The 25,550-nt window shown below is 41.6% G+C and overlaps 1 protein-coding gene across 5 annotated transcripts in view; it reads left to right on the forward strand.

The window, feature by feature from the left end:
* The first annotated feature begins 1,847 nt into the window (after nucleotides 1-1,847).
* Nucleotides 1,848-25,550, forward strand: part of LOC139550896 (partitioning defective 3 homolog) — a 249,251-nt gene continuing 225,548 nt past the window's right edge. For all 5 annotated transcript variants that reach the window (XM_071362135.1, XM_071362137.1, XM_071362140.1 and 2 more), the window contains exon 1: nucleotides 1,848-2,190. In XM_071362135.1, the coding sequence (XP_071218236.1) occupies nucleotides 2,071-2,190 (120 nt within the window). In that variant the 5' untranslated portion in view covers nucleotides 1,848-2,070. The remainder of the gene's footprint in view (nucleotides 2,191-25,550) is intronic.

The following is a 25,550-nucleotide window of genomic DNA, read 5'->3' on the forward strand; positions in this document are numbered from 1 at the left end:
CGGGGTGTAGTGGAGCAGGTTGAGAGCTTCACGTTCCTTGGTGTCCACATCACCAACGAACTAACATGGTCCAAGCACACCATGACAGTCGTGAAGCGGTCACGACAAAACCTATTCCCCCTCAGGAGACTGAAAGATTTGTCATGGGTCCTCAGATCCTCAAAAGATTCTACAGCTGCACCATCGAGAGCATCCTGACTGGTTGCATCACTGCCTGGTATGGCAACTGCTCGGCCTCCGACCGCAAGGCACTACAGAGGTTAGTGCGAACGGCCCAGTAAGTTCATCACTGGGGCCAAGCTTCCTGCCATTCAGGACCTCTAAACCAGGTGGTGTCAGAGGAAGGCCCTGAAAATTGTCAAAGACTCCAGCCACCCTAGTCATAGACTGTTCTCTCTGCTACCGCACGGCAAGCGGTACCGGAGCGCCAAATCTAGGTCCAAGAGACTCCTAAATAGCTTCTACCCCCAAGCCATAAGACTCCTGAACATCTAATCAAATGGCTACCCAGACTATTTGCATTGGCCCCCTCCCCCCTAGCCCTGCTGCTACTCTGTTATTATCTATGCATAGTCACTTTAATAGATCTATCTACATGTACATACTACCTCAATTTACTGCTGCTCTTTAATCATTTGTTATTCTTTTCTCAACATTTTTTTAAACTTTAATTTTTTAGGTATTTTCTTAACTGCATTGTTGTGCTTGTAAGTAAGCATTTCACTGTAAGGTCTACACTTGTATCCGGCGCATGTGACAAATACAATTTGATTTAAAGGTAATTTCAAAGCATTTACAGCAACTGATCAAGATATTCTATCAGGTGGTCAATGTTGATAAATATTTATTAAAATCTAACCACAGGAACAGTATGCAAACATACAAACATTTGAAGCATCCCTTTTGTATGCCCTTTTTATAAAGTGTGAACACAGATAGACACATTTCTGTTTGCACTGTAAGTCCATGAACCTATGCTAGGAAAAGTTATAATATAATATAGATTGTTTTCCTGCCTTGTATCTTGTGCGACTCACCCATAAGCTCAGACTTTTAGGGCAGTAAGATACACTGATCAATCATGGGGCATAGGACTATAAAAAAAAGTAATGTAAGCCATACTGTAGTTGGTACACAAACTGCCTGGTATTCAGTAGCTCTTTGGTGTTCTGCCTTAGAGCGACTGTTTTTGGGACAATAATGTTCATGGGGCACAGGCCCATATAAAAAAAGCACCAATGGGATACATCCCAAATGACAACCTATTGTCTTTATAGTTCACTACTTTTGACCGGAGCCCTCTGGGAATAGGTCTTTATAGTGCAGGTTCTGTGGCCAGAACATGTCCTTGAGACTGCTGTTATTCAATAATAATAATAATACACTATATTGTAAGTGATGGGCATCTTTGTTAAAGTTGGATTTCTCAAAATAGGCCTTTTTGAGATTTAAGCAGGCAGCTGTTCTATTTAAATTGACTTTCATGTTGCAGAACATAGATATTCACACACACACACACACACACACACACACACACACACACACACACACACACACACACACACACACACACACACACACACACACACACACACACACACACATATATATATATATATATATATATATATATATATAGCAATACAATTAATTGGTGAGATTTTGGAGTGATTGGTGATAGGGCTATCTTTCCATAACGAATATTGGCAAAATTACCCAAATATTTACGCAGGCATGGGTGCAATGCTTGCCTTGCCCGCGCTTTATATCACCTTCGACAGTTCCAAACTTGACCAGCGGGTGGAGGCCGTTCCACAATCTCTGGGTGATTATCTTGCTCCCTGCTCTAGTCTAGTCTGGGAACGTCGAAATAGAGAGAGAAAGATTAAACAGGTGGTCAGAAATACAAGCGAACAATGTCGTCCCTGGAGATAAGATGAAAGATCGTTCGGTCTCATCTCTTTAAGGATACAAAAACCACAGAAACTTCATGTTTTGGCTGACTTTCAAAGGGAGAATATATCGTCGGTTTACCTCCGAATCTGGGCAAAATATATCGGATATTAAACTATGAAAGTGACGGTGTGTTTTGGAAGGACTAGGGTGGTGGTACCATGCGGAGATGGAAATATCAAAGTCCATACTCTCATCCAGCAAGCCGTCATGAGATACAAAAAAGCCATTGCAAAGGTACGTCGCTGTTACTTTGGATCACGCGTTTGTTTCAAATCGGCGTTTGTTTCAAATGTTCAACAGCGGATTCGAAACAATGGTGCAATGCCTGGATCGAGTGTCGAGCGAATATGTCGCAGATTTGTAACAGCGACGAAAGGGAAATATACATCAAAGATTCGAAACTAAAACAATGATTTTGCTATAAATTCGGCTGAGTTGTTGATGTTGAATGATGCATAGTCATAACTGGTCGAGCCCTCTACAAACCCCACGAAAAACTTCCTTTTGGACTTCACCCTTTCCCTACCATAGTGCATGTAAATATGGTAGATAACTACTAAAATGTAGCGTTAACTACCGATCTAACTGGGATATAAAATGCAAACCTAATTAGGTGGTCTATAAGTAGAGGATAAGGATGCTAGCTAGCTAACTAGTTAGCTAACAATCCGAGATTTGATTCCCTGAGAGTTGTTAGCTAGCTGACTGTTTGCTAACTAGCTAGCTAGTTAGCACCAGCATTGCAGGATCGCACTCTAGCTTTTGAAATGGGGTACTAGATAAAAAGCACAACGTTACGTATCGATTTTATGCCTTTTGGATAGCCTACATTTTCACCGGCACCCGTTTCTCTTTGTTCCTCTTGCTAATTATCCTATTATGTTGGGATAGTTGGCTAAGAAGCTGTAGCTTGCTAGGCTATCAGTCAAGGAAGAAAGATTCAAACAAATGTTATATCTTTTAGGGATGTGCATCATTCCTTTTCAAGACGATTCGATACGTGTCTAGATACATGGGCTCTGATAAGTTTTAGTTTGAAACGATTCGGTTTGATTAGAGAACGAATCCATGCGATACAATTCAGTGCAGTAACATTTGTTGCTTAAACACATTCATTTTCCATTCTAAATTTAAGTCTGCAGATGATGGAGCTCATGATCTGGCCCTCTCAGCTGTATCTGTCTGAGCTGGCTTTTCTGTGTGTGTACATGATGATGTGTATGTACTGTTTGCGTAAATCATGTACAGTGCAATCGTAAAGTATTCAGACTGCTTCACTTTTCCCACATCTATATAAGGTCCCACAGTTGACAGTGCATGTCAGAGCAAAAACCAAGCCATGAGGTCAAATTGTCCGTAGCGCTCTGAGACAGGATTGTGTCATGGCATAGATCCGGGGAAGGGTACCAAAAAATGTTGGCAGCATTGAAGGTCCCAAGAACACAGTGGCCTCCATCATTCTTAAATGGAAGAAGTTTGGAACCACCAAGACACTTCCTAGAGCTGGCTGCCGGCCAAACTGAGCAATCGGGGGAGAAGGGCCTTGGTCAGGGAGTTGACCAAGAACCCGATGGTCACTCTGACAGAGCTCTAGAGTTCCTCTGTGGAGATGGGAGAAACTTCCAGAAGGACAACCATCTCTGCAGCACTGCACCAATCAGACCTTTATGGTAGAATGGCCAGATGGAAGCCACTCCAAAGTAAAAGGCACATGACAGCCTGCTTGGAGTTTGCCAAAAGGCACTTAAAGACTCTGACAATGAGAAACAAGATTCTCTGAATTGATGAAATCAAGAAGGAACTCTTTGGCCAGAATGCCAATCATCACGTCTGGAGGAAACCAGGTACTGCGCATCACCTGGCCAATACCATACCTAAGACGAAGCATGATGTGTGTCGCAGCTACATGCTGTGGGTATGTTTTTCAGCGGCAGGGAGACTAGTCAGGATCAAGGGAAAGATGAACAGAGCAAAGTACAGAGAGATCCTTGAAAACCTGCTCCAGAGCACTCAGGACCTAAGACTGGGGCAAAGGTTCACCTTCCAACAGGACAAGGACAGGACAACGACCCGAAGCACACAGTGAAGATGACACAGGAGTTTCTTCAGGACAAGTCTCTGAACATCTCTGTAGAGACCTGAAAATAGCTGTGCAGCAACGCTCCCCATCCAACCTGACAGAGCTTGAGAGGATCTGCAGAGAGGAATGGGAGAAACTCCCCAAATACAGGGGTGCCAAGCTTGTAGCGTCATACTCGAGGCTGCCAAAGGTGCTTCAACAAAGTACTGTGTGAAGGGTCTGAATACTAATGTAAATGTTATATTTCAGCCAAAAAAATATAACATTTGCAAAAAAAAACTTTTTTGCGTTGTCATTTTTGAGTATTGTGTGTAGATTGGGGGGGGGGGGGGGACAATAATCAATTTTAGAATAAGGATGTAAGTTAACATAATGTGGACAAAGTGAAAGGGGGGCAGCAATGTAAACTTTGTTTTTTGTTGTTGCCCCACTTGACTTCTGAAATCACCATCACCCACTAATTAACTTGTAATTTTTGCAGATTAAGTATTTGAGCTAGTAATGTAACAATGTTTATCATTTACAAAATAGCTTTGTCATAGCCAATTAATATATACAGTACCAGTCAAAAGTTTGGACGCACCTACTCATTCCAGGGTTGAGATTCTTCAAATTAGCCACCCTTTGCCTTGATGACAGCTTTGCACACTCTTGGCATTCTCTTATCCAGTTTCATGAGGTAGTCACCTGGAATGCATTTAAATTAACAGGTGTGCCTTGTTAAAAGTGAATTTGTGGAATTTCTTTCCTTAATGTGTTTGAGCCAGTCAGTTGTGTTGTGACAAGGTAGGGGTGGTATACAGAAGAGAGCCCTATTTGGTGAAAGACCAAATCCATATTATGGTGAGAACAGTTCAAATAAGCAAAGAGAAATGACAGTCCAACATTACTTTAAGACATGAAGGTCAGTCAAATGAAACATTTCAAGAACTTTGAAAGTTTTTCGAAGTCCAGTCACAAAAACCTTCAAGCGCTATGATGAAACTGGCTCTCATAAGGACCGCCACAGGAAAGGAAGACCCAGAGTTACCTCTGCTGCAGAGGATAAGTTCATTCAGTCTCAGAAATTGCAGCCCAAATAAATGCTTCACAGAGTTCAAGTAACAGACACATAGGGTTGCACATTTTGGGGAATATTAAGAGATGGAAACTTTCTGTGGGAATTAATGGGAATATATGCAAATTAATATATTAATACCATTTAAATTTAATGTTTTTTGCATTGGATATATTTACCATAGCATATGGAGACAGAAACAAACCTTTTACCTTATCATAAGTAGACATAATTGCAAATGATTAAATCCTTCCAATAGAAATATTTTTATTTATTTATGAATTAAACTTTATTTAAATGAGTTGACTCTTCACATGAGATGATTTCACTGAACAACAAAATAAAGGGAATTTTGAATGATCCCCAATGATCCATCGCATCTCCCAAAAACGTTTTCAACATGCATCTGTAAAATGATTGTCTAGAAACTAAAGCTTTGGTTGTCTTCCTCTCAGGCTTTCATGTCTTCTCCCTGGACCTCCTCAATGTCCACCTCTTGAACAGCTTCAATGTGGTGCTCTTATTCTTCTCACTTTGCTTGGTGAGGTAGATTGCTGCTATAACTTGATGACCCTTCACAGACCTAACCATTTCCTTCGCCTTCTTGTAGAGTGTATCCATTGTTTTCAGTGCCATGATGTCCTTGAGGAGCAGATTAAATGCATGAGCAGCACAGTGGATGTGAGGGCAGTACTCTTCCACTTTACACCAAACAGCCTTCATGTTCGCAGCATTGTCTGTCACCAGTGCAAATACCTTCTGTTGTTCAAGGTCATTGATGACTGCCTTCAGCTCATCTGCAATGTAGAGACCGGTGTGTCTGTCCATTGTCTGTGCTTTTGTAGAATACTGGTTGAGGGGTGGAGATGTGGTTAATTATTCCTTGCCCATCAGAGATGATTGCAATATAGTCTGCTTTCTCTATGATTTGTTTGACCTTCACTTGAACTCTGCATCCAGCAAATGAGTAGATAAAGCATGTCTGGTTGGAGGGGTGTATGCTGGGCGAAGAACATTCAGAAATCTCTTCCAATACACATTGCCAGTGAGCATCAGAGGTGAACCAGTTGCATACACAGCTCGATCAAGACATTCATCAGCATTTCTGACTACATTCCTCCATTGAGTCCAAAAAAACCTTCTGATTCCAGGAGGACCATGAACTGTTGCTATCCATAAGGTGTCTCATTCATAATTTTCACCTCGAATAGAAGTAGAGGGACTTTTGTCAGAGGTTGGTTGTTGTGAGCGCTGAGGGAACTTTATATACTTGGCCAGATGATTCTGCTTTTTTGTTGCATTTTTCACATGTGATTTGTAACAGTATTTGCAAATGTATACAGCTTTTCCTTCTACATTGGCTGCAGTGAAATGTCTCCACACATCAGATAGTGCCCGTGGCATTTTCCTGTAAAGATTAGAAGAAAAAAATTGGAAACAAAACACAAATACAATTCCATGTATAGTTAAATAGTTGCGCAGTTGTATCTTACAAAGGAGTTGTTTAATCCATGTTTTAAAAGGAAACATGTATTAAAACAGGTGAATTAACACTCCTCAGTTATCAGGTTCAAGCAAGTTGAAACCCACATGGTAGCAAGAACTAACTAGCAGAAATTGCAAATAAGTTAGAAATTATTTAAGCACACTTTGCTGTAGGCTACTATTTACTAGTTCACAAAAAATCATGTATGTCATATACAATACATTCACCCCACCCAGTATTTTAATCAAAACTTACCAGAACGCATGTGGTCCTTGGCTCAGACAGTGTAGTAGTTTGGGCTCAATAGCATCTCATTAGTGTGCATCAGCTGTACATGTGATGGAAGAATGCACTGAGCATGCAGTGGGTTGCAATTCCATTGAATTGGGGATAGTTTAACCAAAATATGCTACATGACCTAGAATTGCCACGTGTATCCCACAAAAAAGGTCCATGGTTATAAGCTAACTTTTTTTGATGAATTTAGGCAAAATTTCCCAAATTCCCAGGTTTAACTTCCCATGGAAAACTTCCGGGAAATTTACCAGAAAGTTTCCGACCTTTTGCAACCCTACAGACACATCTCAACATCAACTGTTCAGAGGAGACTGTGTGAATCAGGCCTTCATGGTCGTATTGCTGCAAAGAAACCACTACTAAGGACACCAATAAGAAGACTTGCTTGGGCCAAGAAACATGTACAATGGACATTAGGCCAGTGGAAATCTGTCCTTTTTGTTGTGATGAGTCCAAATTTGAGATTTTTGGTTCCAACCGCCATGTCTTTGTGAGACGTGCCTTTTACTGAGGAGTGGCTTCTGTCTGGCCACTACCATAAAAGCCTGATTGGTGGATTGCTGCAGAGATGGTTGTCCTTCTGCAAGGTTCTTCCATCTCCACAGAGGAACTCTGACCATCAGGTTCTTGGTCACCTTCTTGACCAATGGTTCTCGCCTTGGTTTGTTTTCATTTTGTCTCGAGTGGTTGAACTGGAAGAAGCTTAGTTGGGCTGCATGCATCTTGAGTAGAGGTCGACCGCTTAATCGGAATGGCCGATTTAATTAGGGCCGATTTCAAGTTTTCAAAACAATCGGAAATCGGTATTTTTGGACGCCGATTTGTTAAATTTTTTATATTTTTTTTACACCTTTATTTAACTAGTGAAAGAGATTTGCGTCAGTTCAAATCTGGTATCAGGACAAAATGTGATTCAGAGTCACCGAATATATTTTAAGTATTTTAATTAAACTCAAGCGATAAATGGTAAATGCAATTTTCGTATATACGGGTTCACTGTATCTCCGCGCAGGGTAGAACAGAGAACTGTGGAATGTACTCAAATAACAGTTTTTATACTATGACAGCTTTAGTTCCAACTCGTCCGTTGGCCTATCATAGTAGAGGCTGAGCGCGGTTTAAACTTTGCTCAGCCTATGCTGGCACTCGGACTTGTCCAAGTCCCTTGGTGCTCTCCTCTGTCCGCATCTGGTTGTTGGGTAGATTAGATCTGTCTTGTGTCTCCGTCGATTCTACACTCAAACAGTTCCTAATATGGTATTGTCCAGTGCCCTACCCTCCCTGGTTGGCGTAGAGATCCCCTCTCCAGATTGACCACAGCTTGTATAGCCTGTCCCTACACATCTGTATTGTGTGTGTGTAACCAAACAATATGGTAGCGGGCTATAGTGCATAAACATAAATCCTAACACTAGGCAAGTCAGTTAAGAACACATTCTTATTTTCAATGACGGCCTAGGAATGGTGGGTTAAATAACTTGTTCAGGGGCAGAACGACAGATTTTTACCTTGTCAGCCCGGGGATTCAATATTGCAACCTTACAGTTAATTAGTCCAACGCTCTAACCACCTGCCTCTCATTGCACTCCACGAGGAGCCTGCCTGTAAGAAATAAGTTGCCAGCTAGCATTAAACGTATCTTATATAAAACAATCCATGAATTAATCAATCATAATCACTAGTTAACTACACATGGTTGCTGATATTACTAGTTTATCTAGCGTGTCCTGCGTTGCGAATAATCGATGCGGTGCGCATTCACGAAAAAGGACTGTCGTTGCTCCGTGTACCTAACCATAAACATCAATGCCTTTCTTAAAATCAATACACAAGTATATATTTTTAAATCTGCATATTTAGTTAATATTGCCTGCTAACATGAATTTATTTTAACTAGGGAAATGGTGTCACTTCTCTTGCAACAGAGTCAGGGTATATGCAGCAGTCTGGGCCGCCTGGCTCGTTGCGAACTGTGTGAAGACTATTTCTTCCTAACAAAGACAGCCAACTTCGCCAAACGGGGGATGATTTAACTAAAGCGCATTTGCGAAAAACACACAATCGTTGCACGACTGTACCTAACCATAAACATCAATGCCTTTCTTAAAATCAATACACAGAAGTATATATTTTTTAAACCTGTATATTTAGCTAAAAGAAATCCAGGTTAGCAGGCAATATTAACCAGGTGAAATTGTGTCACTTCTTGCGTTCATTGCACGCAGAGTCAGGGTATATGCAACAGTTTGGGCTGCCTGGCTTGTTGCGAACTAATTATGACTGAGACTTGGAGAGACTTGGAGTAGTTGTTCCCCTTGCTCTGCAAGGGCCGCGGATTTTGTGGAGCGATGGGTAACGATGCTTCGAGGGTGACTGTTGTCGACGCGTTCCTGGTTCGAGCCCAGGTAGGGACGAGGAGAGGGACGGAATCTATACTGTTACACTGGCATTACTGAAGTGCCTATAAGAACATCCAATAGTCAAAGGTATATGAAATACAAATGGTAGAGAGAGATAGTCCTATAAGAACTACAACCTAAAACTTCTTACCTGGGAATATTGAAGACTCATGTTGAAAGGAACCACCAGCTTTCATATGTTCTCTTGTTCTGCGCAAGGAACTTAAACGTTAGCTTTTTTACATGGCAGATATTGTACTTTTACTTTCTTCTCCAACACTTTGTTTTTGCATCATTTAAACCAAATTGAGCATGTTTCATTATTTATTTTAGTCTAAATTGATTTTATTGATGTATTATATTAAGTTAAAATAAGTGTTCATTCAGTATTGTTGTAATCGTCATTATTACAAATAAATAAAATCGTCCGATTTAATCGGTATCAGCTTTTTTTTGGTCCTCCAATAATCGGTATCGGCGTTGAAAAATCATAATCGGTCGACCTCTAATCTTGAGTGCAACAAGCCCCAGAGGATGGAGGGATAAATGGTACTGTTGACTATTACATTGTGCAATTTCTTAGCAATATGATGGTTGTACTGGCATGCCTGGACAGCTGAGAGCAGGATAACAGGTTACATTTGATTGCCCAGTTTTGGGAATGCCAATTTGTTGATACAGTAGCTGGCTATTTGATTCGCTTCCACAGCATGTTCATTTTCCCACTAAGACAGGAGGAGACGAGCAGAAATGGTGCAGACCATTTTGCAAAGCTTAAGACATTTATTTATATTTAGTGGTTAAGAGCATTGTTAACTGTAATGTAAAGCTACAATATGTAACTTTTTGGGCGACCTGACCAACTTCACATAAACATGTGAGTTATAGTTCTGTCATTCTCATTGAAAGCAAGTCTAAGAAGCGGTAGATCTATTACATGTGCGCCATTTCTATGCTTCCCCGTTAAGTTGAGTTTTTGCGTCTTTTACTTTCAGATTTGTACACCAGCTTCAAACAGCTGAATATACAATATTTTTGGTTATGGAAAATATATTTCACAGCGGTTTAGATGGTACAATGATTCTCTACACAACGACTGCTTGTTTTGTCACACAAACTGAAGGTGAACTATTCAAAATATTGCAACCAGGAAATGGCGCAGTAATTTCTCCATATTGCACTTGATTACATTGATATTAGATCTACAGGACCATGAGAATTCCATCAATACATCCTGCATGGCACAGCATTGTGTGGAGGAGCAGTCTCAGTTGTTTTCATGTTAGTAACCCAGATGACATGGTGCAGTGCATGTCTTTTCAATTATTTAGTGAGGTCTGACTGTGAGTCCTGGAGAAGAATTGGCCTATTCTTATCCTGCGGCTGTGACTGGGAGGCAGACTGCTGGGGCATATCTGGGGGTTTCAGCCTACACTTAGCCTTTTCTAGATCAATATAATCTTGCATATCAATTACTTTGTAGAGTGTGTTGTCAGTGTAGTTAACACATTAAAGTTTACTTTTGCCCTCACATCGAAATTCTGTGATCATTGGTCTTACCAAACTGACAATCAATGCAGTGGCAAGAAACGGACAACAATCGTAACATGCGTAGAAGTCTAACTAAGCAGCCGACCTGATTGTGGGGAAATACTGACTGTTCTCAAGCTGAGAGAATTGGGCTTCTAGGGTGGAAACGAGGCCCAAAATCAAAGACTCATTATGTGTTGTGCTTTGATCTAAAAACCCAGAGCTCCCTGTGAACTTCTCACCCACAGCAGAAAATAAACCCACTTTAGTCGTTTAGTATATAGCTATTGCTGCTGTTGTTGCTCCCGACACTGGCAATTTTAGTTGGATTCTAGAGCAGTGTGATGTCAAGTGACCGTGTCACAAAACTCTTTGGTCATATATGTACTAAGATCAGTATTAATGCCAACTTGACACAGGTTGGCACCCAAATGGCACCATATTCCCTATGTAGTGCACTCAAAAGTAGTCCAGTATAAAAGGAATAGGGTGCCATTTTGAACACATCCATAATAGTGGTCTGGATTTAGCTTAGTGTGGGGGTTCCGGCACTGGTCTGCCGTATAGGACCCTCTCTGGTAACTTCCCTGCCATTTATAGTAGAATGCTTCCGGCAGAGAGAGAGACACCAGGCCTTAATTCACCTCATAACTCAATGGATATGCCACAAATTGCACACTTTTACCTATATTGGGCCCATCAAAAGAAGTGTGTTTTTATATACAGTGGCAAGAAAAATAAAAATTATTTTGGAATTACCTGGATTTCTGCATAAGTTGGTCATCAATTTTTTTCTGATCTTCCTCTAAGTCACAACAATAGACAAATTGCGTGTGCTTAAACTAATAACACACACATTATTGTATTTTTATTGTCTATATTGAATTTATAATTTAAACATTCACAGTAGGTTGGGAAAAGTATGTGAACCCCTAGGCTAATGACTTCTCCAAAAGCTAATTGAAGTCAGGAGTCATCTAACCAGGAGTCCAATCAATGAGACGAGATTGAAGATGTTGGTTAGAGCTGCCTTGCCCTATAAACACTCACAAAATGTTAGTTTGTTATTCACGAAGCATTGCCCGACGTGAACCATGCCTCGAACAAAAGAGATCTTAGAAGACCTAAGATTAAGAATTGTTGACTTGCATAAACCTGGAAAGGGTTACAAAAGTATCCTTAAAAGCCTTGATGTTCATCAGTCCACGGTAAGACAAATTGTCTGTAAATGGAGAAAGTTCAGCACTGTTGCTACTCTCCCTAGGAGTGGCCGTCCTGCAAAGATGACTGCAAGAGCACAGTGCAGAATGCTCAATGAGGTTAAGAAGAATCCTAGAGTGTCAGCTAAAGACCTACAGAAATCTATGGAACGTGCTAACATCTCTGTTGACGAGTCTACGATACGTAAAACACTAAACAAGAATGGCGTTCATGGGAGGACACCACGGAAGAAGCCACTGCTGTCCAAAAAAAACACTGCTGCACGTCTGAAGTTTGCAAAAGTGCACCTGGATGTTCCACAGCGCTGCTGGCAAAATATTCTGTGGACAGATGAAACTACAGTTAGTGTTGTGTGTTCCTTCCAAACAACATGTGCAGAGAAAAAAAGGCAGCACACCAACATCCAAACCTCACCCCAACTGTAAAGTATGGTGGAGGGAGCATCATGGTTTGGGGCTGCCTTGCTGCCTCAGGGCCTGGACAGCTTGCTATCAGATGTGAAAATGAATTCCCAAGTTTATCAAGACATTTTGCAGGAGAATGTAAGGCCATCTGTCCCTAATTGAAGCTCAACAGAAGTTGGGTGATGCAACAGGACAACAACCCAAAACACAGAAGTAAATCAACAACGGAATGGCTGCAACAGAAGAAAATATGCCTTCTGGAGTGGCCCAGTCAGAGTTCTGACCTCAACCCGATTTGAGATGCTGTACATGACCTTGAGAGCGGTTCACACCAGACATCCCAAGAATATTGCTGAACTGACAGTTTTGTAAAGAGGAATGGTCCAAAATTCCTCCTAACTATTGTGCAGGTCTGATCCGCAACTACAGAAAACGTTTGGTTGATGTTATTGCTGCCAAAGGAGGGTCAACCACTTATTAAATCCAAGGGTTCACATACTTTTTCCACCCTGCACTGTGAATGTTTACACGGTGTGCAATAAAGACATGTAAACGTATAATTGTTTGTGTGTTATTAGTTTAAGCGGATTGTGTTTGTTGTGACCTAGATGAAGTTCAGATCAAATTTTATGACCAATTTATGCAGAAATCCAGGTATTTCCAAAGGGTTCACATACTTTTTCTTGCCACTGTAGGGAATAGGGTCCATTTGGGACACAACCCAGGCCTTAATTCACCTCATAAGAAGAAATGGTGTTGACATGCTGGCATTGCTTTTCTTGGCAGCTTTTTCTTTTTGTCCTGTTCTGGAACAAAATCCTCAGAGACCGTACGTTGTTCAGATGGAATATTACTGCTTATGACAAGACTAACGATCGAGTAGCCTATATTGATTGTGACATCCACGGATTGGAACTTTTTGATTGTTTCAAATCCTGATGTGACATGTAGGCTATTAGGCCTAGTACAGGAAAAACATAGGTACAGGAAAAATAGGTACAGGAAAAACATAGGTACAGGAAAAACATAGGTACAGGAAAAACACTCAGACCACTTGTTGACAGCGTTTCCTTTTCATTGTCCGTGCTAGGTGTGAAAGGATGAATGTCGTCGTCCTCACTCCTGTGTTTAGTAAAACCTATAGGCCTACTCGATATTGTGCACTAAGAATTGAGATGAGTTATTTTGGGTTTGACTGAGAGCCTAATTATTGCAACCACCAAAAGGAATAGGTTACATTTGACTAGCTTGCCCAAGGATATCATTTCATTTCATTAAACAAATGATTTTAATTAGTGTGTAACTGCCTTTGATCTGATCTGCAATGCCTCAGGATGGGCATGTGATTGTGAGAAGAGCGAGTTGTTGCGCTGGTCATGTGCATCACACACTGTCCTGCACCACTTAGATAACGCCCTATGATCTGAGTCTATGCAGCCGTTCCAATCAACGTTCAAACAAGACTGTCCAAGGCAATGGCTCAATTATGGACTTGTTCTTGTTATGTTCTAAAGGACAACCTCCAAATACCGTAGAGACATTATTGACATTACTTCCCACAGTCCACAATGTGTTATGAGTCCATAGAATGTTGCTAGCCTTGGTACCAATCTGTTGGTGTTATCTTACCACTTCCTGTCATGCCAAACAAACAGGTAAGGAGTGGCATGATGCCACAATTACTGGTACCCAGGCTAGGATGTTGCTGAACTGTTGGATCTCTGTCACAGCAGGGCTGTGGGAGACAGTGGCCTGGCTTCCAGCTCCAAAAACGGGCACAATGCTGGATTAAAAGCTTGTGTGATTATGTGTGATGATCCCTGTGGCAATGACTCTGCCCTGCACTCTATGCCCTGCACTCTATGCCCTATCTCATGCAATGCTTTCGACCAGTGTCCTTTGGGCCCTGGTCAAAAGTAGTGCTCTAAAAAGAGAATAGGGAGCCATTTGGGACACAGTACTTGACCACAGGCTCACTGTGGAGTCAACCATTGAAGCATGACTTTGGCAAGCATTCTCTGAATAGTTTCCACCATACTTCTTATACCAGTGACAGAGGTTCCTTTTTTAACTCCATGAAGGGAAGTGAGCAAACATCATTGAGGTAGAAGTTGGATTTCAAATCATTACTTTATTGCTCTAAAAATGAGCCATATCATTAAATATTTGATTGCAGGGCGTTTTGAATAGCCTAGTAGGTTTTGCATCCATAATAATTTTCACCAGTTTCCTGCTGCATGCAAGGTATTGACAAAAGCAGTCATATATTTGAGTTTCCAGCTTTTGAAAACATGACGTGTTAATGAAAAGGCCACACGTACGTTAGTTAGGTCTCCGTGAAGGAGAATGGACATGGTGTGTTGTAGAGGTCGACCGATTATGATTTTTCAACACCGATACTGATTATTGGAGGACCAAAAAAAGCCGATACCGATTAATCGGTATTTAATATTATAAAAATAAAACACTTTTTTTTTTGTCCGATTTAATTGGTATCGGCTTTATATATATATATATATATATATATATATATGTTTATTTATTTATTTGTAATAATGACAATTACAACAATACTGAATGAACACTTATTTTAACTTAAAATTGATTTTATTGATGTATTATATTATCTCAAATAAATAATGAATGTTCAATTTGGTTTAAATAATGCAAAAACAAAGTGTTGGAGAAGAAAGTAAAAGTGCAATATGTGCCATGTAAGAAAGCTAACGTTTAAGTTCCTTGCTCAGAACATGAGTATATGAAAGCTGGTGGTTCCTTTCAACATGAGTCTTCAATATTCCCAGGTAAGAAGTTTTAGGTTGTAGTTCTTATAGGACTATTTCTCTCTATACCATTTGTATTTCATATACCTTTGACTATTGGATATTCTAATAGATACTTTAGTATTGCCAGCCTGATCTCGGGAGTTGATAGGCTTGAAGTCATAAACAGCGCAATGCTTGAAGCATTGCGAAGAGCTGCTGGCAAACGCAGTAAAGTGCTGTTTGAATGAATGATTACGAGCCTGCTGCTGCCTACCACCGTGTTATATAATAACACACAGAAATACGAGCCTTAGGTCATTAATATGGTCAAATCTGGAAACTATCATTTCGAAAACAAAATGTTTATTCTTTCAGTGAAATACGGAACTGTTCCGAATTTTATCGAACGGGTGGCATCCCTAAGTCTAAATTTTGCTGTTACATTGCACAACCTTCAATGTTAGGTCATAATTATGTACAATTCTGGCAAATTAATTACGGTCTTTGTTAGGAATAAATGGTGTATACACAGTTCGCAAAGAGCCAGGCGACCCAAACTGTTGCATATACCCTGACTCTGCTTGCACAGAATGCAAGAGAAGTGACACAATTTCCCTAAAATTCATGTTAGCAGGCAATATTAACTAAATATGCAGGTTTAAAAAGATATACTTGTGTATTGATTTTAAGAAAGGCATTGATGTTTATGGTTAGGTACACATTGGTCCAACGACAGTGCTTTTTTTCGCGAATGCGCTTGTTAAATCACCCGTTTGGCGAAGTAGGCTGTGATTCAATGATAAATTAACAGGCACCGCATCGATTATATGCAACGCAGGACAATCTAGATAAACTAGTAATATCATTAACCATGTGTAGTTAACTAATGATTATGTGAAGATAGATTTGTTTTAATAAGATAAGTTTAATGCTTGCTAGCACCTTACCTTGGCTTCTTGCTGCCATCGCATAACAGGTAGTCAGCCTGCCACGCAGTCTCCTCGTGGAGCGCAATGTAATCGGCCATAATCTGTGTCCAAAAATGCCGATTACCGATTGTTATAACTTGAAATCGGCCCTAATTAATCGGCCATTCTGATTAATCGGTCGACCTTTAGTGTGTTGTCTTTAGTGGACCAGCAGCTGTTCAGGTCTATAGCCCAGAGGGAACCCTATTCCCTTTATAGTGCACTACTTTCGACCAAAGCCCTATGGGCCCAGGTCAAACGTAGTGCATTTTATCAATGGAATAAGGTGCCATCTGGGACGTATCCTAGGCCTCCTAATGGAAAGGTGATTTGTACTGATGTGATGCATGAGCCACAGCCAGCATCACAATTTAGTGCTGCCTGCCCTGAGAGGCATTGCTCATACTTTAGGCATGTGCTATTAAAATTGACATTTACATACAGTAGTTCTCCTGGGGCTAGGCCTGTGACGGTCACACAATTTCGTCAACCGGTGATTGTCAAGCAAATTGACCGTTAATTAATATAAACACATTTAACATCTTATGGCTTTCACATACAGCCTACTAGCCACTGATGCAGACCCTCTACATTTAAAAACAAGTCTAATAAATCCATGTAATATATTCTACACCTTCACAATAAATCCATTATTTATTTTAGACAGGTCTAAATAAACATGATGTGATGAAAATGTAGTCTATTTCAGAAGAACAGAATAGCATACACTGAGTTGTCCGTATGTTAGGTCCTGATCTGGCTATGCCAAATGGCTGTGGGCTACACAAATCCATTTAGCAGACAAGATTGGCTTAGAATTCCATGGCATGAGTGTGCACATGCGGCTATTCTGTTTTGAGCGGTTAACAAAGAAGTAGGTACTGCTAATTGCCACGATTTAAACGGCCACGTGGAATTTGACTGCCTTCATGACTCGTAACCGCCGGTGTGGCGGTAATGCGGTCACCGCAACAGTCCCTACCTGGGGCCATAATCTAGGATCAGGTCCCCCTTCTTATTCATTCGGATTTAGAAGGTAAAATTCACCCTAGATTAGCACTGCAACTCTGAGACTATGGGCCTGATTGAAACAATTTGACTGCCATTGAAGGGAACTGGGCATGCTACAGGAAGTGTCCCAGTAGTAGGGATTATTAGGTCTACTCCAGAAGAGGGCATCTGTAAGGGCAGCGCTCGTGGCCTCCTGGAACATTGTTAACGGGAAGCTAAGTCATAACACTTCATAACATGTGCGTAAGTGGTTTACAGAGTGCTATGCAAACAGATTACTTGCACCCTGGCAGAGATCCAGTCAACTGAGTTTTCGCACCATCCATGGCCGCCATGTGAATCAAGCCTAGTTGCACAGCTACATATGACCCATGGCTCCATGGGGGCTCCATGGGAAACAAAACAGGCCAATGAGTGGCATATCTTTTCATGTGTGCCCATGTCTAGTCTAGTGGTGGCTGGTAGCACTTTTAAATCCCATGACTGCTCATGATTTCCGTGAGTTGCAAACTGTTCCATTCATTACATTCCAGTCATTTACTATGATGACCCTTCCTCCCCACACCAGCCCCCACTACGACACTTATAACACTTTACGGCTTTGTCTTGGGATGGGAAGAAGTTTCCTGAGAAGCTCTACCTTTTTTAAGGTATTCTTCCATTAACAGAGCAAGAGCTTTTATGACATCTGCACCCTGCTTTGCTCTCCTGAGCTTATTGCACCTCTTCATCCACCTTTTGTCAGAAGTAGAACTTTCTTGCACATGGTTGGGTGCTCAGCTCCAGACACTCCGAGCGAGTTTGTTTGAGAACGAGGTTCTTCAGGAGCCTCTACAGAAGTGTTTTTGTGGAACGCCATGGGTGTGTTCCTGAAGCTGGTGGTCTGTTTGGCCTAACCCAGGCATGCAGAATACAGCCATTGTAGAAGCAACTCCCAAGTTTGGATTCCCACCAGGGTTTTTTGGTCTCCTTGAAGCATTAACAGTGGAATTACATTTTTTGTGTGTTTCTATTTCTTCATCAATAATCCATGTCTAGCATTGGTCATTGGTGTTGGAACTGGTCTTCTTGCTACAGACATCTTCATGTTGAGGTTATAAAGAAATGGAGCCTAAGTTCAGGTAGAATTTTTTAAAACAGGATCATTGCTGTTTAAGCCTCAAGAATATTCAAATGGTTCCGGAACAGGATGCTTATTCTGAGGAAGCCGAGTATAACTGGATAGCGGCAGCAGACAGCAACCTACACCCATTAGTGCACTACCTTTGGCCAGAGTCTATGTAGGGAAAAGGGTTCCACTTAGGATTCAGACACTTTTCTCCCAGAATTTACCAGGATCTTGGTTGAGTAGTGTGTCAATGAGACTATTCGTATGGGTCTGGGGTAACATTAAGTCGGCTTTCTATGAAACTTAACCAGGTGTCAGTTTGGCTTGGTGGATATGGAGTGTAGGACCATAATGAACATTTTGAGGACCACAATGGAAATACGCCTTTGCTCTTTATTTTGTATTATCCTCGATAATGTTAGTACTGTTGCTAGGCTGGAGCAACCGTCTATGTAGGCAACTATTAATTATCATATAAATCAAATCACATTTTGTCCAGGTTCCATTCTCATCTCTGGTTTTGTTCCCCAGCTCCATAAATGTGTCCCAAATGGCACCCTATTCCCTATATAGTGCACCGCTTTTACCTATAGTATTATGGGCCCTGGTCAAAAGTAGAACGATGTGTATAGGGAATAGGACGCCATTTGGGATGGAACCCATCTCTGGTTTTGTTCCCCCAGCTCCATGAATGTGTTCTTCAGAAGCACGTCTCTGTGGGGATGCTGGCCTGTTCTGAGCTCTCCATAACCGAAAACCCTCTCTGAAATGTCAAGGCCTAGTGTGTGGAACACCGAGCACAAGGAGAGGATTGTCTCAGAGGAATGTCTGGCCATTTGAATAAACATCTCCACATGGCTCAAATGTACTGTATAAAAGATTCCTCTCCACAAAAAACAAATCGACTCATGAGATTTGATTGTTTCCATTCAATAGCCTTTAGAGACTTCTTGCACAGACATCTGGTCAAAAGTAGTGCAGTATATTGGGAATAGGGTGCCCTGTGGGACGCAAGCAATTTGTCATATGTGTGTGTGTGTGTGTGTGTGTGTATATATATATATATATATATATATATATATATATATATACACACATACACATACAGTTGAAGTCTGAAGTTTACATACACCTTAGGCAAATACATTTAAACTCAGTTCTTTACCATTCCTGACATTTAATCCTAGTAAAACTTCCATGTCTTCGGTCTATCCACTTTATTTTAAGAATGTGAAATGTCAGATTAATAGTCAAGTGATTTATTTCAGCTTTTTTATTTCTTTCATCAGATTCCCAGTGGGTCAGAACACTCAGATTCCCAGTGGGTACATACACTCAATTAGTATTTGATTGGCATTGCCTTTAAATTGTTGAACTTGTGTCAAATGTTTTGGGTAGACTTCCACAAGCTTCCCACAATAATTTGGGTGGATTTTGGCCCATTCCTCCTGACAGGGCTGGTATAACTGAGTCAGGTTTGTAGGCCTCCTTGCTCGCACACACATTTTCAGTTCTGCCCACAAATATTCTATAGGATTGAGGTCAGGGCTTTGTGATGGCCACTCCAATACCTTGACTTTGTTGTCTTTAAGCCATTTTGCCACAACTTTGGAAGTATGCTTGGGGTCATTGTCCATTTGGAAGACCAAGCCTTAACGTCCTGACTGATGGCTTGATGTTGCTTCAATATATCCACATAATTTTCCTTCGTCATGATGCCATCTATTTTGTGAATTGCACCAGTTCCTCCTGCAGCAAAGCCCACGTGCTTTACGGTTGGTATTCTTTACGGTTGGTGTTCTTCGGCTTGCAAGCCTCCCCCTTTTTCCTCCAAACATAACGATGGTCATTATGGCCAAACAGTTCTATTTTTGTTTCATCAGACCAGAGGACATTTCTCCAAAAAGTACTGTCTTTGTTCCCATGTGCAGTTGCAAACCGTAGTCTGGCTTTTTTATGGCGGTTTGTGGTTTTGGAGCAGTGGCTTCGTCCTTGCTGAGTGGCCTTTCAGGTTATGTCGATATAGGACTTGTTTTACTGTGGATATAGGTTATTTTGTACCTGTTTCCTCCAGCATCTTCACAAGGTCCTTTGCTGTTGTTCTGGGATTGATATGTACTTTTTACACTTTTTCTGAGGTCTTTGTTGATTTCTTTTTATTTTCCCATGATGTCAAGCAAAGAGGCACTGAGTTTGAAGGTAGGCCTTGAAATACATCCACAGGTACACTTCCAATTGACTCAAATGATGTCAGAAGCTTCTAAAGCCATGACATTTTCTGGAATTTTCCAAGCTGTTTAAGGGCACAGTCAAATTAGTGTATGTAAACTTCTGACCCAGTGGAATTGTGATACAGTGAATTATCTGTAAACATTTGTTGGAAACAGTCCTTGTCATGCACAAAGTAGATGTCCTAACCGACTTGCCAAAACTATAGTTTGTGAACAAGAAATGTTTGGAGTGGTTGAAAAATGAGTTAATGATTCCAACCTAAGTGTATGTAAACTTCCGACTTCAACTGTATATATAGCAGGAGCTCGTCTACAGAGCGCTCCTTTCTGACAGATACTTGATGATTGGCCTTTTGGCAGAGCAGCAGAGGCAGGGTCTGAATCCCAAATGCACCCTATCCCTAAATACTACTTTTGACCAGAGCCCTAATCAAATGTGGGAGCCAGCCATGGGGATTTGAGCTTCGTTCCCTGGGGACTGCACCTCTGAGGTTGAGGCAAGACTGCAGTTATGAAAGCATAACCTAGCCCAGACATCTGTACAAAACCACAAATGCATGTTGATATCTGCAGAATGGTTTTCTTTGACAGGTTAGCTTGGAGGGATTTGATTTAAATCCATATATTTTTTTACGGATGTTTTTCAGGGTGTGTTGTGACTGGCCAGCCGGCAATTCTGATGTCAGACTCTCGGAGCGAGTGAGTGCACAACAGATCAGGCCCACCCTTTCCATATTCTCTTATTCTTTAGGATTTAAAAGACAAACTGTTTCTAAATCAGCACTCCTACTCTGAGACATACGGCCTCAAATGTCCTCATAACACCACAGACCAGGACAGAGCTTTGTTACTGGTTGCCCTCCGATGGGACATGCTGTGTAAAGCATATGCTGTTGAACAGGAAAAGCTGCTCTCTCACTGTTTGACCAGGCGATGATGTAAGCGTGTGTCATCTTCCCACTATACCATGCCGCAAAGCTGCCAGAAAACCAGCTGCGTGCAATGCTTCCTGAGAGCCTTTCTGTTCTTCTCTCTGCCGCCAACTTTGTTTCTTGTATAAACTCTGCTACTGTCCTTTGTTTGTAAAATTGTGCTCCTGTAAACGTATTCAGTAGCTTGGAGGAGCTTCGCTCAGTATTCTGAGCGAAGCAGAGGCTGTCTAGATAGAGACTGTAGTAAAATGTCCTGAATGCTAGTAAATCTTCATACAGCATCATCCAATTGACATTTTAGCATGGGCCACCCACATCACTGATGGACATAAAATATTTCCTGTGTTTCCCCTATTTATTTATTTTTAGCAGAGGTGGCAACCGTCATGGAAAGGGGGAGGTGGCGGCTTGCAGGGTTAGGGGCACGGCTTAAATCCCTCCGGAATTGGCGGCAGAGAGAAAAGTGTTTCCTGCAAGTTTTTCCATTGAGCTGAGAGAGAATGTTGTGAAGCTAATTTCCTGCAGTTCTACGCATTTTGCCATTATTCATTCCGTCTCGCCATGCCCAAAATATTTCTAAATTCTTTGTTTTTAGAATTTTCGATTCTCGCTGACTGTCCAGCTTTTATTTAGGTGGTTGTGTAGTTTTCAAAGATTCTATCATTAAAAAATATGTAGGTCAGTTATCTTTTCTACATTTCTGGTGTTGCGCCGCTACTAAATGAATACAGGGGAAACACTGTCATGGATGGTGATTGGTTGACAACCGTGCTATATCAGACATTATAAATTGGGTGGTTCGAGACCTGAACACTGATTGGCTGAAAGCCGTGGTATATCAGACTGTACATTTACATTTTACATTTAAGTCATTTAGCAGACGCTCTTATCCAGAGCGACTTACAAATTGGTGCATTCACCTTATGATATCCAGTGGAACAACCACTTTACAATAGTGCATCTAACTCTTTTAAGGGGGGGGGGGGGTTAGAAGGATTACTTTATCCTATCCTAGGTATTCCTTAAAGAGGTGGGGTTTCAGGTGTCTCCGGAAGGTGGTGATTGACTCCGCTGACCTGGCGTCGTGAGGGAGTTTGTTCCACCATTGGGGTGCCAGAGCAGCGAACAGTTTTGACTGGGCTGAGCGGGAACTGTACTTCCTCAGAGGTAGGGAGGCGAGCAGGCCAGAGGTGGATGAACGCAGTGCCCTTGTTTGGGTGTAGGGCCTGATCAGAGCCTGAAGGTACGGAGGTGCCGTTCCCCTCACAGCTCCGTAGGCAAGCACCATGGTCTTGTAGCGGATGCGAGCTTCAACTGGAAGCCAGTGGAGAGAGCGGAGGAGCGGGGTGACGTGAGAGAACTTGGGAAAGTTGAACACCAGACGGGCTGCGGCGTTCTGGATGAGTTGTAGGGGTTTAATGGCACAGGCAGGGAGCCCAGCCAACAGCGAGTTGCAGTAATCCAGACGGGAGATGACAAGTGCCTGGATTAGGACCTGCGCCGCTTCCTGCGTGAGGCAGGGTCGTACTCTGCGAATGTTGTAGAGCATGAACCTACAGGAACGGGTCACCGCCTTGATGTTAGTTGAGAACGACAGGGTGTTGTCCAGGATCACGCCAAGGTTCTTAGCACTCTGGGAGGAGGACACAATGGAGTTGTCAACCGTACCATGGGTATGACAAAAAAAATACTTTTTACTGTTCTAATTATGTTGGTAACCAGTTTACAATGGCAGTAAGGCATCTCAGAGGGGGGGGGTTGTTGTCGTATATGGCCAATATACCACGTCTAAGGGCTGTATCCATTCCATGTTGCGTCATGCCTAAGAACAGACCGTGGCCATATACCACACCGTATTGGCAATACACACCTCTCCAGGCCTTATTGCTTAAATATACCACGGGTATGATGCAAAAATACTTGTTTACTGTTCTATTTATGTTGGTAACCAGTTTATAATACCAATAAGGCACCTCAGTGGTTTGTGGTATATGGCCTATATACCACGGCTAAGGGCTGTGTCCAGACACTCCGCTTCGCAGCTAAGTACCGCCCTTAGCCGTGGTATATTTAAGCAATAAGGCCCGAGGAGGTGTGGTGTGTATATAGGCCATATATCACAAATCCTAGCTTTATTGCTATTTTGAACTGGTTAACAACGTAATTAGAGCAGTAAAATTTGTCATACCCGTGGTTTACGGTCTGATATACCACAGCTTTCAGCCAATCAGCATTCAGGGCTCGAACCACCCAGTTTAGCCATAACAAACTGGGTGGTTCAAGCCCTGAATGCTGACAAACTTTGTACAACTGTAATTACATTGGTAACCAGTTTATAATAGCAATAAGGCACCTCGGGGGTTTGAGGTATATGGCCAATATACCACGGCTATATCCAGGCACTCCGCGTTGCGTCGTGTCAAGAACAGCCCTTAGCTGTGGTATATTGGCTATATACCACACCCCCCAGGCCTTATTACTTAAACATACCACACCCCATTGGGCCTTATTGCCTAATTATATGGCAACTCTGTGCAATGTTCAGTAGCTCAGAGTTGAGGTTTTGGTAGAGAAGCAGGGGACAGATTGGGTATTGTGGAGCAGGGAGCTCTCTGTATTGGCATGCACTGGAGTGCTCTTGAGTCAGTGCTGAGGAAGTGCTCTGTGCCAGCTGAGGAATCGGAGGCGTGGCCCTCAGCCCTGGTCTGTGTGAAGTGTTAACCATGCCTCAGCCTCGGACTCCTGCCCGCCTCTCCCCCTGACATGATCAGACAGGATAATGACCTGTTATGGCGTGTTAATAGGAGCTGTTTAACCTCCTGTGGGTGGAAAGAGGAGGTGGACTGCCAAACAAGAAACAAACACGCCGAAGTGAAGTTTCTAGAGGTACTTGTTTGTTGGGAATCTGTATTTGGAATCCCTTTAATTAGTTTGTGATCAGAATATTGATAGTTTAGTTGAAATCAAATCTACAGTAGTTTTTGTTGCATTATGTCTTCGTGTTGTTTGGTGAATGTAGTCCAAAGAGAAACGTAGGAGGATGGGCAAAGGACATTGGATTTCTCATTGTGCTAAATTGAGAGGAACATCTTTATCAGTGAAGTGGTGTCCCCAGGCTAGACTGGAAAATCATCCTTCGTCTGCCGTTGAAGCTCCCACATATCACTTTGACCTACTGTATTATACAGCGGTACATGGCCGAATGTCAACTCAGTCATTCCATCTGACCTTTTTTATGCACCGTAAAGTACATGTCGGATAAAAAAAAAAATCATGACCAGCCTGGTGGAAACGGAAATTTAGTCAGTAAACTTTCCAAATCTCCACAAAACAAAATATGCTACACAAAGTGGGATCTTTTTGTTATTAAAATGAATTATGCAAGAACTGGTGGTGGAAACTAGAGGTTGACCGATTAATCGGAATGGCCGATTTTAATTAGGGCCCATTTCAAGTTTTCATAACAATCGGTAATCGGTATTTTTGGACACCGATTGTGGCCGATTTTTAATATATATATATATAATTTCTTTTAAAACCTTTATTTAACTAGGCAAGTCAGTTAGGAACACATTCTTATTTTCAATGACGGCCTAGGAACGGTGGGTTAACTGCCTTGTTCAGGGGCAGAACGACAGATTTTTAACTTGTTAGCTCGGCGATTCAATATTGCAACCTTCCGTTTACTAGTCTAACCACCTGCCTCTCATTGCACTCCATGAGGAGCCTGCGTGGCAGGCTGACTACCTGTTACATGAGGGCAGCACGAAGCCAAGGTAAGTTGCTAGCTAGCATTAAACTTATAAAAAAACAATCAATCTTAACATAATCACTAGTTAACTACACATGGTTGATGATATTACTAGTTTATCTAGCGTGTCCTGCGTTGCATATAATCAATGCGGTGCCTGTTAATTTCTCATCAAATCACAGCCTACTTCGCCAAACGGGTGAAGATTTTAACAAGCGCATTCGCGAAAAAAGATCTGTCGTTGCACCACTGTGTACCTAACCATAAACAACAATGCCTTTCTTTAAAATCATTACACAAGTATATATTTTTAAACCTGCATATTTAGTTAATATTGCCTGCTAACATGAATTT

This window comes from Salvelinus alpinus, chromosome 23 (genome assembly GCF_045679555.1).
Source record: "Salvelinus alpinus chromosome 23, SLU_Salpinus.1, whole genome shotgun sequence".
Classification (NCBI taxonomy): domain Eukaryota; kingdom Metazoa; phylum Chordata; class Actinopteri; order Salmoniformes; family Salmonidae; genus Salvelinus; species Salvelinus alpinus.